We start from the raw sequence: 16,899 nt of genomic DNA, 5'->3' as shown, positions 1-16,899 counted from the left end.
CTTTGGCCACTGTATCCCCTTCCAGAGAGGCCACATTGAGTCCTGTGCCAGGCCCAGATTTTACAAGCACTCCAGTGACTAACAGCTGCAGCAACATCATAAAAAAATGTTTTTAGTTTATTCGCTGTCTCATGTGGGAATAACTCTATTGATGTGTTAGTATTATGCTACATCCACAGCAGGGCACTGATGTCATTTTACCGACACAGATGATTGAAGGCAGTACAACTTGAGGGCGTACGCAAGCTGCCAGACATAGATCCTCGCATGAGGCTTATAAATGGTAACTGTGTATTAGATATAGAAGCACGTGCAGTCAAGGTCTCTCTGCTGCCTGGATTTTCAAGTGACTCTTCTTATCTCTGAATTCTGCTGCAAGCAGAGCTCTACTGACCACCACGGAATTTGCTAGATTACACAAATATTCCTTGGATCAAAAAATACCCCCCGAAGAATGCTCCTGAAGGATAAAATCATCCCTGACAGATGTTTTCCTCTTCCTTGTTAATCCCCTTTTGGCACAGCTTCTGGCAAAGCCATGCGGACAGAGGCTACTGTGTCATCACATCACTGTCAGCCACGGGACAGAACCATCGTGTGCTCTGCTTGAATTAGCACAGGAAGGTTTCTGGGAGCAACTAAATGGTCCTAGCTCCCTGTCCTTTATTTTTGTTCAGAGCCCATCAGTGCAAATTCAGTGTGTTGGAATCTTTTAGTTTATTCAGAGCTAGAAAGGAGCTATGAGGCACAAGTACACATTAACGGTGGTGCATACTACTGTATCTCAGTGTTCCTGAAGTGAGAGGGGAGCAAAGACAAGGAAGATGCAACAGGCTCTGCTCTGCACATGCAGCCCGCTTGCAGGAGGAGTTTGAGAGAAATATTCTGCCCATCCTTGAATAATAGAAGGTACAGAGTTGAACCTGGGTACACATAGAGAGGAAGGTCTTGTCTACCCCTGCAAAACCAGAAAGAAACTGATTTTAAACCAGGAATTGAAGTTTCATTCCTGTTTTTAATGATTAGACTTAATTTACAGGTTATTGTCTTTCTGAATTACTGCCACATCACCAACCACCAGGCTGAATCAGTGTCACTTCTGGTGAATAAATTCCACTGCATAAAGTTGAAAAGCTGAGTGTTATGGTAAGGTGCTTTGGGAAGTGTTGGAAGATGTTAGGCGCGGTCGCGTCCCACCCTGAATGCCAGGACGATGAAGGCTGGCTCTGTCAGCCTGTACGCTTTGGGGTTTGGAGGAGTGTCACCCACTCGCTGTGCAAGACCTGGGAGGCTGCTTCCAATGCGAAAGCTGGTTTGACTGCGCTGTAGATCTTCTCTTTGCAAGTGGCATAGTTAAAGCAAAGTGATAGAAAATGTTGTCTGCAATACGTCTGTCATTGCAGACTCCAGGATTTACTCTGCCCGTTCAGGCTTTCCTCCAGCGGCTGTCAATACTGCTGGCTGCGTCACCGTCCATCAGGACTTCTCTCCCTGTGTAGGTAGCATTCTGTGTCCTATATGTGTATTCACACTTTCTTCTCATATTTTGTATGAAAATGATTAAGACTTACAAAACTGTAGTGGGTTGACCCTGGCTGGACACCAGGTGCCCACCAAAGCCACTCTGTTGCTCCCCTCCTCAGCTGGACAGGGGAGAGAAAATACAACGAAAGGCTCGTGGGTCGAGGTAAGGACAGGGAGATCACTCACCAATTACCGTCACGGGCAAAACAGACTCAACTTGGGGAAATTAGTTCAATTTATTGCCAATCAAATCAGAGTAGGATAATAAGAAATAAAGCCAAATCTTAAAAACACCTTCCCCCCACCCCTCCCTTCTACCCAGGCTTAACTTTACTCCCGATTTCTCTGCCTCCTCACCACCAGCTACACAGGGGGGATGGGGAATGGGGGTTGCGGTCAGTTCGTCACAAGCTGTCTCTGCTGCTCCTTCCTCCTCAGGGGGAGGGCTCCTCACACTCCTCCCCTGCTCCAGCGCGGGGTCCCTCCACAGGAGACAGTCCTCCACGAACTTCTCCAGTGTGAGTCCTTCCCCTGGGCTGCAGTTCTTCACCAGCTGCTCCAGCGTGGGTCCCTCCCGCGGGGTCACAAGCCCTGCCAGCAAACCTGCTCCAGCCTGGGCTCCTCTCTCCACAGGGCCACAGGTCCTGCCAGGAGCCTGCTCCAGCATGGGCTTCCCATGGGGTCACAGCCTCCTTTGGGCATCCCCCTGCTGTGGCATGGGGTCCTCCTCGGGCTGCAGGTGGAGATCTGCTCCACTGTGAACCTCCTCGGGCTGCAGGTGGAGATCTGCTCCACTGTGAGCCTCCATGGGCTGCAGGTGGAGATCTGCTCCACTGTGAACCTCCTCGGGCTGCAGGTGGAGATCTGCTCCACTGTGAGCCTCCACGGGCTGCAGGTGGAGATCTGCTCCACTGTGAGCCTCCACGGGCTGCAGGTGGAGATCTGCTCCACTGTGAACCTCCACGGGCTGCAGGTGGAGATCTGCTCCACTGTGAACCTCCATGGGCTGCAGGTGGAGATCTGCTCCACTGTGAGCCTCCTCGGGCTGCAGGTGGAGATCTGCTCCACTGTGAGCCTCCTCGGGCTGCAGGTGGAGATCTGCTCCACTGTGAGCCTCCTCGGGCTGCAGGTGGAGATCTGCTCCAGTGTGAACCTCCACGGGCTGCAGGTGGAGATCTGCTCCACTGTGAACCTCCATGGGCTGCAGGTGGAGATCTGCTCCACTGTGAACCTCCACAGGCTGCAGGTGGAGATCTGCTCCACTGTGAGCCTCCTCGGGCTGCAGGTGGAGATCTGCTCCACTGTGAGCCTCCACAGGCTGCAGGTGGAGATCTGCTCCACTGTGAACCTCCTCGGGCTGCAGGTGGAGATCTGCTCCACTGTGAACCTCCTCGGGCTGCAGGTGGAGATCTGCTCCACTGTGAGCCTCCATGGGCTGCAGGTGGAGATCTGCTCCACTGTGAACCTCCTCGGGCTGCAGGTGGAGATCTGCTCCACTGTGAACCTCCATGGGCTGCAGGGACACAGCCGGCTTCCCCATGGGCTTCCCCAGGGGCTGCAGGGGAATCTCTGCTCTGGCACCTGGAGCACCTCCTCCCCTCCTTCATCACTGACCTTGGTGTCTGCAGGGCTGCTCCTCTCACATATTCTCACCCCTCTCTCCAGCTGCAATTGCCATTGCACAGGTTTTTTCCCCCCCCCCTTTCTTAAGTAGATTATCCCAGAGGCGCTACCACCGTCGCAGACGGGCTCGGCCTTGGCCAGCAGCATCTTGGAGTCGGCTGGCACTGGCTCTGTCAGACGCAGGGGAAGCTTCTGGCAGCTTCTCACGGAAGCCACCCCTGTAGCCCCCCCACTACCAAAGCCTTGCCATGCGATCCCAGTACAAAAGCTTATGTGTTTATAGCAGCTTTCACCCTGGCAGTTTATTCCCCTTAGCACATGTATATTCAAATCACTGGGGGTCATTTAGCTGTGAGATTGCACAATTACCTTTTGGTACACGTCTAAGCTAGGGGCCTCTATCCCATCACATATGCCTTGTAGAACCACTGAGATCAGTGAAGAGGAACTCTGAAATGCTGCTCTTGTGGTTTGCAAGCATTTTACGCTATTCCGCACTCCTGTCAGTGAAATGCTAGATCTCACATGGCAGAGATTTGGTCTCGGATTTACAGGTACATCTTTGTGTGTGATAGCTTCAAGTCCCTTTCTTCCAGAAAGTTATTTCTAACGCATGGGCGGGAAAGGCAAATGACTTCCAGCTTCTGTCTGCTGCAAAGTGAGTTTGGTCCTTGTGATTCCATTCACCTGGTTGGTCTCATAGGAAATCTTCTCCAGACTTGAAAGAGGTTGCTCACATTCATCGTGCTCAGGTATCCAGAAAGATAACCTTCATTTACAGCAGGTACTTCAGTAGCAATAAAGATTTCTGTAGGGGGCCAGGAAAGGAGCAAATACAGTGTAATTCATTCCCTACGAGTCCCTGTCTGTGCTTTAGATCCTATCACAGCAAGTCTAGAGCCACAATATTTTGGTGCTAGTATTTTAACAAAACACTTTCAGATATATTAACAGCTAGCAATGCTTTTATATTTCAGATCTTATTTTCTAACATCGAAGACATTCTTGGTGTTCACAAGGAGTTCCTGGCTGCCCTGGAATTTTGTTTACAACCAGAACCTCAGTCTCAGCATGAACTGGGAAATGTTTTCTTAAAATTTGTAAGTACAATGACTTAACACTATCTGAAAATGCAGTTTCCTGTCATAAGCTCCCATGCCCCTTAGCTAGCCCTAATCTCTAAGGCTTGTGGCAATACTATGACAATGCGTGTCTTGTATGAAAGTTGTAGGTAGGGTGGGAAAAACTTGTGAATGAGGTTAGAACAATGGAAACCACATCAAACTCAGCTAAACAACAAGGTATTTTTAGAAACTCTTCCTTTTCCCATTGAATATTTTTTTGCCTTTTTTCCTCACCCAGCTGATCATATTTTATTGCTAAGAATTTGTCTGCTTTGGTTCTAAATGTTTAAAAAAAGCAGCACAATTTCAAGTAAAAGAATAATTTTTGTGTGCATTTTAAAATTTAAAAAAACTGAAATGCACAAAGATCAAATATCAAAATCAAAACCAAAGGACAATATATCATTTACATATATATATATATATGTAATACATGTATATTACATTTACACCCTTTAACCATGGAATAAACGTGTACCTGCATTCTGTAGCTCAAAAGTAAATAAAATTTGGCTTTTGGACTCATAATGCTAGCTCAAGAATGCCAGAGATACAAAATGCGAAGTAGTCATATGATACAAATTCACTCTGCCAGTTCCAGGTTGTTTAGAACATTTTGACGAGTTACTTTTGTGTCATCTGCCCTTACGCCTGATAGCTGTATTATTTGTTCTCCTACTATATCCATAATAAGATCGTGTGTGCCAACCTGATCCAGTGAGATTGGTACTGCTAGGGGATCCAGGAAAGCACAGACCCACACTGAGGATCGTGCAATTGCAGCTTATGATCCTACCGTTACTTCTCCCATTGCAGTTTGTTTCTTACACTGTGAAATTCTGCCTGTGGTAGATTTTTGTTTTGTTTTGTTTTGTTTTTAACTTGGCACAATTTTCATTCATGTATGTGTGCCATCCTCTGACCAATATGTATATAGAGCATACTGTATATGCAAGATCAGTTATTATATACACCTAGTTGCAAGCTGGACTCATTTAAATGCAAAGTTACCTAATTTACATGTATAATAATTAGAAATTGCACATTTTTTCCACTTAGAGCAGCCCTCCTGAGATATTTGAAAATTAGAAAACACGTACATAATAGCCATTTTTTCACATTCTTATTAACTGCGTTAAGCCACAGGCCAACTTCCTATCAAAATATGGTCTATTATGCTTTCATAATCAAAATTCATGCTTTCACAGTTCATCAGGTTTGAGCAGACAGCAATTATACAGCCATTCGTTACTCATAGAGCTTTACCAACTACCCCCCCCCCCCCCACTTAATTTTTATTTATGCTGTGACAATTATTGAAATAGTGTCGGAAAGTGTTATATTGAGACCATGCCCAAAAATTGTATCAGATGTGAGGACTGAGTGTCAGCTGCTGAAAAACGTACTGGTGAATTTAGTTAAAATCTTGAATACCCCCTAGAATCGTTGCCTACCGACAAGATGTGGTGTACTAATGTATTAGTATTCATTAGCAAGGGTATCAAAATTACAGGGCTTCTGAGCGATACTGTCAAATTGTCTACTGTGTTTCAGAGTGGCGCCGAATAACCAGAAATGTTGACATCCTGTCATTTGACTGAATTCAGGCCTGGTATATGTAGTCATCGGTAGTGTTTTCTTGTATATGAACGTATAATTTTGTAACTTTATTACTGTTAAATTTAATAATTATGTGACGTTCCTTATTTATCAAACATGCAACAATACAGGAATTATGAAACTGTAATGCATAGGGATGCGTGCTGGTGAGAATTTGTCTTCTCATAGAGGCAGTTTGACTAAGATCAGCTTACATTGCTGTCTGTGGAGTGCATTGCAAATAATGTGTACATCAACTGTTTCATGATCCCTTAGGGAAGAAGCAGCTTATGCAGAAGGAAGTAAAACGTATTCAATTCAGAATATATAAAAAAAGCTAGTCTCATCCATGATTACTTTAAGGAAATGTAGGAACACCATTAGGAGCATTGTGGTACCTCAAGTCTGAGTAGGAACAGTCAACAGAAGATTATCAAGAGAGGAGGAAATAATCTGTCCTTGCATGCAGATTGTGCCTAGGTTGTAGAAGACAAGCTTCACTGTGGGTATTTGGGAGCGAGGGAGCGGGGATTTGTGCCCTGTCACAGTAAAGGCTTCCACAGTCTCCAGCAAGTGACAGGAAGATGCCAGCGGCAACTGTGGTTCCGAGTGAGTCTTCAGTTCCTTTCTGCTCAGGCTTCCAAAGCTCCATTTCCCTAACTGGGGCTGTTCTGATGAAGCAGAGGCATTCGTAAAAAACCCTATGCCTCAGAAACAGTACTCCTGAAGGTGTTCCCATTTTTTTTTTTAAAAAAATGGTGTACAGTATTTTACCACCACAAGAAGCCCTTGCAGCACACTTGAGGTTTCCTGGAGAAAAAGCCGGCCGCTCTCTTCCAGTGATGCATTCCTGCAACATGGCTGAAGAGCTTCTTTCAGAGCACACATTGTTAGCCAGATTACCCAGGGAAAACGTGGGTAACATATTTCTTTGGTCTTTCACTTTGGGTAAGGTTCTCTTGTTCTTGCAGTGCACTTAAAAGAAGTGCGAGGAAGAACACCCTCCGTGCTGCTTTTTCATTATCATCAAATCAGAGTGTATCCTCAGGGGAGTTTGCTATGAGGAAGTGACATAAAGCCTGTGAATCTTGGATGTATCAGTGTGTCTTCTATCATGACCACCTGGCAAGGTCATTCTTAGTCCTGATTATGAACCCAGTCCTTGTCAGCGGCCAGATGTTAGCACAGGTCCTTTTCTTCACAAACTCCATGTTAAAAATGCTCATAAATTTGGTGAATAGCTTGAGAATTCTTGAAGCACTGTTTTTTCTGGACACTGCATTTCTTAGGGGAGCATGTTTTCTCTAAGTTTCCCTCTGTCATATATACTTGATAGAGATCCCCAGATTCCCCATGTGGAGTTCTACCAGACTGCATTGTTTGGGTCCTGTTCACGAAATCTATGTATCCTAAATTTCCTCTAATCTACGTAGGCCTGACTCTTTTCCTGGGTTACCTAGGCCTAGAAGACCCTCACTCAACAACAGTCCACTGATCTTCAGAAACAGGACACCGCTTGTAGTTGTTATGAGCCTCTAGGATCAGAGTTGATCCATTTATAATAATGCTAGGATATTCTCCCCTGGATCTCCAGCTCAGAAGGATTCAGATCTTGAGTAACACCTGAAGCAAGCAAGCAGATTTTGCAAGGTTTCCAAAAGAGCAATCATTGTACATTGACTTTTTTAAGTATTTTAACAGATGATGAAATGCACTTGCTCTGATATTCAGGTGTGAAAAATTGTTTTACTTCAGAAGACAGGCATTGTTTGCCCTAGTGTACTTCATTTGATCAGATGATCATGAGAAGTTCCTTGTCCGATGCTAAGTGCTAGAATTTCTTCTGGAGTTGTAGTTAGGTATGACCATAACAGACAGTAAAGAGCATACTTAAACATTCATTCAAAATTGAATCTGCAGCCCTAAACAAAATGGCATGTAGGACAAGTCTTTAACATCAAAGAGAGCACATACACCGCACTCGGAATAGTCGCACCTCATCAGCATGGGCTCTTTTGTGGAGGTCCTGAAAACGTATGACTGTCTGCAGAGCAGAAGGGCAGAGAATTGACAGATGCTTCATTTCGGATGTTGCCATATTGCTAGAGGTTTGGCGACGTAATAGCTAGAAACTTTTTCGAGGGAAATGTGTTTTCTCCTCATTTTTAGGAGCAATGTTGCATGAGCGATCAGTTTTACTGTCTAAGTCATTTTGTTTTGTAGAGAATTGTATCTTCTGTTTTGTTAAGGTGTCTCATGTTGACAGAACTGGTTTCAGCCTGCTTTGAAACAAGAAAATGCTATGTCTTGTTAAAAATATGTCCAAATAAAATTGTGACAATTTTCCAAATGTCTTATTTGCTTTTTCTAGTCAAAACTATTTTCAAATTTGCACTAATTTGTGGGCAGTTCCAATGGACCCAAAATAACATATTTGAAGAATAAACTATTGGTTAAAGATTTATTTTAACAAAACTAAGAGCAGTATAGACTTATTTCTGTCACCAAAATCGGAAGGTCTAGCTGTGTATCCAGCAGATTTGCTGAGTAAGAAGGTGCCATTTTTATGTGCTCACATCCCTGACCATAATTGCACTTTAATATAGAGTAACTGCAGGTTCGGAATTCCTGGGCTAACATCTGTAATTATGCAACTGATAATTTCCTCACCAGGAGATGGGAGAGTCCAGGCCTGAATGTCACCCAAAGAGGAAATTAAACACTTCAGACACTGGGTAATTTAAAGCATAGTTCTCATATTTGTGGGTCTCATGCATGAAGGACAGCTGGAAAAGACTTGATGAAAGCACTCTGGTGTGTGTGTAATTACTGTACTGACTTGAGCTTTAGCAAAGGCATCTTGTCATGATCTAAATATAACCTCCCAAAACTCCAGGCACTCAAAGCTGCAGTCAGAAACCTGAGCAATGACATTTTGTGTGCATTGATGTAACGGATGCTGTTGTGTTAATGGTTACTATTTTTAGTTCCAAGCATGCTGCTTGTGTGCGTCCCGGGAGTTGAGGAGAGGTGAGAGGAGGAAATGTAGGAGAAACTCGTATATCTGTCTTCTCATTCTGTAACTCTCCGTTTTTTATGGTTGAAAACAATCCCATGCCTCTCGATTGCCTCTTTTCTATTGCGCTGTGGACCCAGCCCTGCCTTTTCCTGCATCTGGTCGTCAGAAGCCTTTGTTTCTTTTCAGCTTCCCAGTATTAAACTCCAGTACTAATATGAACAGCTGTAGATGAAGGATAAAAGTCTTGAACATCTGCGTTCCAGCTCTTTGCACCATACTCTTTGTGGCTGTTGTTTTATTTGCTTTGTACCATTGTTGTTGTGTTTGAACATACATCTATTTATTCTCAAGTCTCCCTTTGGAAGTACAAGGAGGGGAAAAAAACATCATCAGAGTAGTGATAAACCAAACCCAAAAGCATTTTACAGTCTCTGACTATGTACATCTAGCCATTGGGCATCTGACCAGAATGTCAAATTCTCCTAAACTAATATTAGCACAATTTCTTTTCCATGTGACAGTAGTGAAGGGAATGGACAGTGAGTGCAGCTGTATTCCCGTGGATTCGTGTTACTTAACTCCTTCAGTTGGCAGCAGTTTTTTGTTTGGATCACTATGAGCTGTCTTAAAAGTAGCTAGATGCTGCAGATATCTTCAGCTAACACAGGAAGCTCTACATCTCTGAAGAGTGCTAGGAGTCCAGTCAAAACTCAAAAAAATTACCTTCCTAGTTCTGAGGAGATGAAAAGGTTCAGATAGAATGTTTTCAGGCCAGAATCCTAAATAGAAAATTGATGATGTGGATGCCACAACAAACTCTGGAGGGCATGGTGCCCTGAGGTGCCAGCTCTGGTAGGCCTCGCATATTACAGAGTGCCACGCTAATGCACCTAAATTACTTTTGATATGCAAAGTAGCTTGTCCGAGTACCTCTGCCTGGTGCTGCATTGTGGCATAGAAGCAGACCTGAACCAGGAAAGAAACTACTTTTGTGAGAAGCACCCCAAAAACAATGGGTCTTTTTGGCTTCTGAATCATTTAACCTGAGTAAAGCCTAATATAGTCTCTTGACCTGCCTTTTCTGCCAGTGAGAGCAATACTGGAATCTTGTAAGAGAGCTGCTGAAAGTTCAGCCCTTCCCAACAGCCTTGAAAGGAGCCACTCGCTCCTTGCCTGATCTGCTCAGGCATGGAAATAGTTGTTACTGCTTCTTTTGTGAATCATTTCAATGTTCCCAGATATCTGATGTTTGCAATGGGTTCAGCATCTCTGATCATTTTAGTTAGAAGAAGTTGCACTGTTCTTGATTCTGGAGATCAGTAAAGCAGAACTTGGTGCTGCCAGCTGACCCTTGTTTCTTAACAGGGGATTTCATTCCACCGCATGTGCTGGTGGGTGTGACATGTTCCAGGGTACACACCTCAATCTAGTTGTGAAGCTACCTTTCCTTTCCTTTAATTTCTGTAATATGTTGGTTATTTTGTGTGTATTTGATGAAATTCTTCCATTTAGGGGAACTGTTATGGACAGCTGACCCACTGTTTAGTGTTGCATCAAAATAGTGAAGTCTGCTGCTTGTTTCGGAACACAAAGTGAACCAGCCAACTCGCTGGGGTTTCCCCCTCAGCCCTGAAAGGCAGGGGATTTCCAGCTGGTTGCTTTGTGTTGTAGTTCCCCTCCAGATCTCTGAGCTTCTTCCAGGCCTTGGTTCTTCCCGGCCACCTCTGTTTCCTCCTCCTGCAGGAGTGGTCAGCACAGCTCAGAAATGTCAGCCCGCTTGCTCCTGGCTTTATTCTGCTCCTAGCCACTCTGCTGGGATATCCTGACACACATGCAAGTATCCCTGAGTTAGCAAAATCCATTCTTCCAGCAAAGAATATATTATTTCAGTGATGCATTAAGAGGAAAAGTGTTAGAAATCTCTGTGCTCAGAAAGCTGATGTTAACTTACAACAGAGAAAGTTAGGAGTTAGTGGAAAACCTCTATACATTATTCGCATTAGAGGAATATCACACGCTTCATGTAAAGTGCAACCTTGATGCCACTCTGAGTGCACACGCCTTTGTAAAGAATTTGGTATCAGACTGTGACAAAATAGTCACTCCACTTTTGTCTGAGTCAATAAGTTACTGTGTTTTTCCTTGCAGAAAGACAAATTCTTTGTGTACGAGGAGTACTGTAGCAACCACGAGAAAGCACTCAGACTGCTGATGGAATTGAACAAGATCCCAACAGTGAGAACATTCCTCCTGGTAAGCACCTTCTCTAGCACTCTTGACTTAATGATCTGACTTTGCATTGTACTTATAATAACCCTTCGGTATCCCAGGAACGCCGGGCATTTTGCAGATATTACCAATTCCAGGTATGCAGCACTCAGGATAGGTATTGAACTCACTAATGAGTTCAGGCATGGAACTAAGCACAGCTTTGGTATGAGTGATTTCAGTGGAAACAGGGATTTTTTTTTTTTTTTTTTTTTTTTTTTTTTTTTTTGTTAAAAAGAAGCAACAGAAAATTTCAGCAAAGATTGTGAAAGGAGTAATGCAATAAGTCAGCGGCAGGGCTATGACTAGTTCCCAGTGGATCTGATTCCCTGCTCAATTCTCTGACCAATTCACCATCTGCAGACCCACCAGAAAGACGTGGCCTGCTTCTGACACCCTTTTCGCATGAGTCCAGATGTGGGCAAGAAATGTAGTCTGGATGAATTGTTTTGACTGCGTCATTGCTGCTTGTATCAAAAATGACCCAACTCCCTGTCCAGCCCATGATGTGTTAGTATCTATGTTAGGAGGAACTGTGGCATGTAGCCTTCAAATGCCTCTACAGAGGCTGGGCTGTGAGGAGAAGCAACCAGTGGACGGTGCCTTCTGCCCAACATTCCTTATTTTTCTTTCTTTTCTTGGATGTTTCTCCTCCTAGCCTTCTCCCCAATTCTGCCTGATTTTTGGGTGTTGTGTTTTCCTGGCCATGGATGCATGGCGTTTGGAATGGGGCTGGCATGTAGGTGAGGGACTGATTCATCACATTAGGTTTTTTTTCTTATTAAATACTATGAGGTAAAAGAAAGGCTGTCTTTTTGAAAAGGACCTGCTCTTCTTTCTGCTCTTCTTTCTTCCTTTCTGCCAAAGGTCTGCTCTTTCCCAATATAGTACAGCAAAAGAAAACTTCTGCATAAATGTCTGTCACAAGCAGGGCCAGAGCATTCTTTTAGCCACAAAATATAGGTCTCGGAGGGAGCAGCAGGGACAAGCACTCATGTTATTGGGTGGTCAGAATCTCTTTGTCATCTGAGTTTTAGTGAACCTTGTTAAACCATTAGTTTGAGTTACCAAATGACCCTTTCCTTGTTCGGGAGTTCCTCTGGGTGCTTCTGTTGAGGGAAGCTAATGAGAAAGAGGAGAGACAAAACTGCATGTAAACACCATCCTTCCCAACATTCAGAGTGTTCTCCACTTCTGCTGGATTGGCAAAAGGCTCTTGTCTGTGTTACCGGCAGCAGCTGGCAAACTGATTACAAGGCACATAAAAGATGTCACACTGTCTGCTGTGGCTTGCTGCAGCACCTGAAGCCAGGAGACTCTTAAAATAGCAGTAAATATGGGAGGAGAGGCTACACTGAAGTGTCTCCTTTGCTGTGGCTGCTGAAATTTCTTCCAGGCCTCCCCTCTCTTCTCCACTGCCTCCTAAAGCCAATGCTATAATGCCACCATGCAGAGAAAGCTGCATTAAAATACAAAGCTTTGCTTGTGAGGATGGATTTGGCCCGATTGCCCCCTCACAGCTGCTGAAATATAGAATGTGGGAATGTGTTTGAAAAATCAGTAAGTGTTAAAGGGCAGTTTTGAGCCCAGAGCTAGAGAGAGGACTGAAAGAAGAGACGGGAAGGACTGAATCACTCGAGACTTGGAAAATTGGACAGGGAGCATTGTGAGCTGGTAGCCAACGTCACAGATCTAGAATAGCCTGGGGAAGGGTTATTTTACAGACGATTGTCTGTAAAAATACCAGTTAGGACTAATGAGATTTATGTATGATGTCTGTGAACATTCCTTGAAGAGGAGGATTGTTGAACTACAGCCAAAAACCCACTAAATTTCAGAGTGTGTCTGAGCCACGGCACACATTTCACAGGGGAAAATGTTATCAGTGATGCCCCAAAGCAAGCACATCTTGGCTGAACTGAATTTAAACTTCAGCTTCTGTTGACAGGACAGGTTTGCAACTGGGGTGATTTTTGGAGCAAAGTTGTCCAGATGCATGGTCAAACACAGGAAAGTAGACTAGTTTATCTGAAATGGATCTGAAGTCCATCTGAGTCCACTACCTGTCTCTGGCAGCAGCCAGTAACAGAATCTTCTGGGAAATGTATAAAAAGCTTACAGTAGTTCAGTATTTGTTTATCACACAGAGATTACAGATTATTGTGACAAAATAAGGACAGGTCAAGGACTGTAGATTTTTTTTCAATACCATACCCAATTCTTACACTCCCCTTCCATGTCAATCCTGAGAAATGAATTTCCATAATCTCAGCATCGCTTGTTTTGAGGTAGTGTGCGCAAATTTATCTGTGAAATGGTTCTTCTGGAATGCAGGGCCCCTCCAAATTTGTGTGAACTCATTGTGTGAGTATTGCAAAGGTTGATCAGTTGCTGCTTCTGTTCCTCAGCCTAAAATCTTTGGTGTGTTGGTCCAATACTTGTCCCCTTCCTTACTGTATTTAAACAACACTGGGAGGAGCAGTATTTTTTCTAGGTAGAGAAATGCTGTTCACCTTCTTTCGGTTTGGAACTCACAGAGCTGCAAAAAATTACTGCTGAAACCAGCTTTTTTTTTTTTTTTTTTTTTTAAATGAGCATCAGAATTAATGAAACCCGATTTCCTTAAATTTCATTGCCTCTTGCACCTCCTACCTACAAGGTAGCCTTGCCAGCATGTCCCGTAGTTTTTTTTGCTGGGCAAGCAGCAACATTTGCTGTGACTGGTTGAGAGCTACATGTGTGCTGGTTAGCCAGCCGGTGCGCCCATGCTGTTTGTCCAGCTGTGCTTAGACATAGATGTGTTGCCAGAGAATTGGTGGATGTGATGCAGATGACTCATTTATTCCAATTCCACTTTAATTTCCTTCAGACATAAGGATTGGACTATAGTTAATTACATGGTTACTAGTTAGTAGGCTTTATTTTAGCCTTCAAGAGTTTTCTGGGCCAACAGTGCAAACTTTGCATGGCGAACGAAGACAAATGGTCGTATCAATTGTGGGGGTAGGCTGGATTCTTTTAGGTAACGGTGCATCTAGGTTTGCTGATTGTCATCGTATTGTTATGACATTTTTTGAGTCACCGGCTGTATAATATTTCTCTGGGAAGATACCTTTCTACACAGCCACTGTTATCCACAGCACATTTTCTTTGGCAGGCTTGATGGCTGTATTTCAGTGGTGAATGAAGTCCCATTTCCAGTGTCTTAGGGGTGGCAAAGTGCTTTTGGACCGTAATACATGTTATAGGAATACAAAATCATGTCAAAGAGCGTCTGGAAGCTTTATGTCTGACGTAACATTTGTTTCCTTTTTTGATTATAGGGTTGCATGCTTTTGGGAGGCAGAAAGACGACAGACATTCCACTAGAGGGTTATCTGCTGACTCCAATTCAGAGAATTTGCAAATATCCACTTCTGCTTAAGGTAAACCAAAGAAAGTATTTCTCCAGATGGTTTTTTTTATTCTTGGAGTGATTCTGCAATTTTTTAGCCCTGACTTTTGTTGTCACTATTACCTTCCTGGTTTGCACTTCTAAAATTTGGATCCTTTCTGAAGAAAATGGCTTTTTACGGGTACCGTCAAGAAGCTGGCTGATGCTGACAGGCTGCTAAATCTTGTAATGGTGTGGGTAGACCGGCCAGCGTAACTCAGTGACTAACAACTGCCTTTTGACTTCAGTTCTCTTCAGATGTTTACTGGGGCTCGTGAGGGCTATTTTAGCCACTTCCTGAAAAGCTGTGTTTGGATAGAATTGTATCAGTGTTCTGAGGGCCTGGGTGGCTCTGGGGACTGGAAATGGGATACATCTTTCATCACGAGGTCTCCAGTTTGAGTGTGTTCAGGTCAGTAATGATCAAAATCTTGTGTCATCTGACAGCTGTTTGGCAGCTTGTTTGAGAACTGTTTGGTCGTCTCAGACGAGTTCCCAGCGGACAGGTGTCATTGCAGAAATGACTACTGCAATTGGCACTAATTGGCCCCCTTGCTGGTATTCTTACCGTAGGACCTAAGGCATAAAAGACCTAAAAAGAGCTAACTTGCCTCTCATCCTTCCAGGTCAGGGCTGGGTCACATGCCTGGTGGGGATGAGGAGAGGGAAAAGGAGGGAGCAGTTTCTGGAAGAGCGTGCATCACTGGTGGCCTTGTAGCTACTCTCTGGCTAACAGCCATCAATCTTCAGTGTTGTCAGTCTGTTTCTCAATCAGAGTAACATTACATTTACTAAAAGAAAATTAATAAAACATATAAGAAGAAATTGCCTCATACTTTGAAAGAAAAGTCCCTTCCTGAGTTGTGGAAGAAAGTAAGAATTCTGTGATGAGCTGGTGCTCTTGGGCACAGGCTGACCCCATGAATCAGCTGTATGTCATGTAACGCTATGGCTGTGCTGTGTCCATACGTTCAGCATGAATAAGGGTTTTCATAGGTACAAGCTGGTTAGCTCAATATTGATCTGTTGTTCCACTTAAAATTGTTTGTTTCATCTGATAAATGTTTCAATTATTTCTTTCCACCCAATTGGAGCTTCCAGAGCTGAATTTTCAAAATGTGTCTTTCCCACAGGTGGAATTGTTCTGTTGTATATGCAGCTGTGCACAAACCCATCTTACAGCAGACATTCGTGCACCGTTCCTTACAGACCTAGCTACTGGGATTTAGGTGTATACAGCCAGTTTATCAGTCCAGTCAGTCTATCCACGACTCCACTCACAGTTTGAACAAACAAACGCACACGCAATTTAGGCACATAGCAGGAGAAGCTAATGTGCGAGACTGCTACAGAAATGTCTTCCACAGTATTAACAGTAGTCAAGACAGGGCAAGGTTGCCTAGATCAGGAAAGCACGTAAATGGCCCCACCTCTGATTTATCTTCGGAGAGGACTGGTTATGTAGAGATAATTGAAAACCTAATGATGCCTCAGTTTAAGTCCACTGTGTTTATTTGGGGTTAGTGTGGAGAGAATTTGATGCCTGTTCAGTCTGTGGATCTGCATGAGGACTGTGAGCAACATCCATGTGCACAGAAAGGGGGTTCCTGTGGCATCCGATATGGTAAACAGACCAGGGGATGTGGGGACGTTCAAATGTGCGTTCCTGACCAAGCGTTTTGATCGTGTTTATGTTTTCTTGTTTTCACTCCGTGGTGTGTTGTGCGATTGTTATCTAGCTGTGTGTTCAAGACTGAAAATCAGAGATTGTTTTGATTCCTTATAGAGATTCCTGTTCTATTTTCCAAGAAACTTCAACCAGAGGAAATAGTGGCTGGGTTCTTACTTTTGAACTGATCTCTGTATTTGTGCTGTTACTAAAAGATGAAGTGTTAATCTCCTGCAGGTTTCCTGTCATGGTTACCCTTTGTATGAAGGGAGTCATTAATGGGTAGAGAGCCTGAAGACCAGGTTCTTTCATCTATTTATTCCGTGCTGGAAACATCTTAATCCAGCCAGAGTGGTCAATATCTGGTGTACCCTTGCTATGCTTATCTAAAAGTGATCTTTAACCAGTTTTACCCCAGTATTTTCCAAACTTTTTGGACCAAAAGATCACTGTGTTAGCACTCTGTGTTTCTCATATTTTGCTCTGTGTCCTTGCTAAGCTTGAAGTAGCTCTGAAGTCAGTATGGTTTCATGTATCATCTCTGACCACCCAATATGTGGCCCACCAGTCATCTCTGGGGCACAGTTTGGGGATCTCAGCTCTGAGCCATGTCCATGGCTGTCTTAGGGAACCCCCTACA

At 43.9% G+C, this 16,899-nt stretch overlaps 1 protein-coding gene across 3 annotated transcripts in view; it reads left to right on the top strand.

Annotated features, from left to right (window-relative positions):
• PREX1 (phosphatidylinositol-3,4,5-trisphosphate dependent Rac exchange factor 1) overlaps positions 1-16,899 on the top strand; it is a 173,093-nt gene that overhangs the window by 71,471 nt on the left and 84,723 nt on the right. For all 3 annotated transcript variants that reach the window (XM_082325613.1, XM_082325612.1, XM_082325611.1), the window contains exons 3-5: positions 4,125-4,247; positions 11,038-11,142; positions 14,481-14,582. In XM_082325613.1, coding sequence (XP_082181739.1) covers positions 4,125-4,247; positions 11,038-11,142; positions 14,481-14,582 — 330 coding nt within the window. The remainder of the gene's footprint in view (positions 1-4,124; positions 4,248-11,037; positions 11,143-14,480; positions 14,583-16,899) is intronic.

Source organism: Platalea leucorodia (assembly GCF_965183815.1).
Source record: "Platalea leucorodia genome assembly, chromosome: 13".
In the NCBI taxonomy this organism is placed as follows: Eukaryota; Metazoa; Chordata; class Aves; order Pelecaniformes; family Threskiornithidae; genus Platalea; species Platalea leucorodia.
The sequence above is the reverse complement of the archived record's forward strand: the minus strand, read 5'-3'. Positions and strand labels throughout refer to the sequence as shown.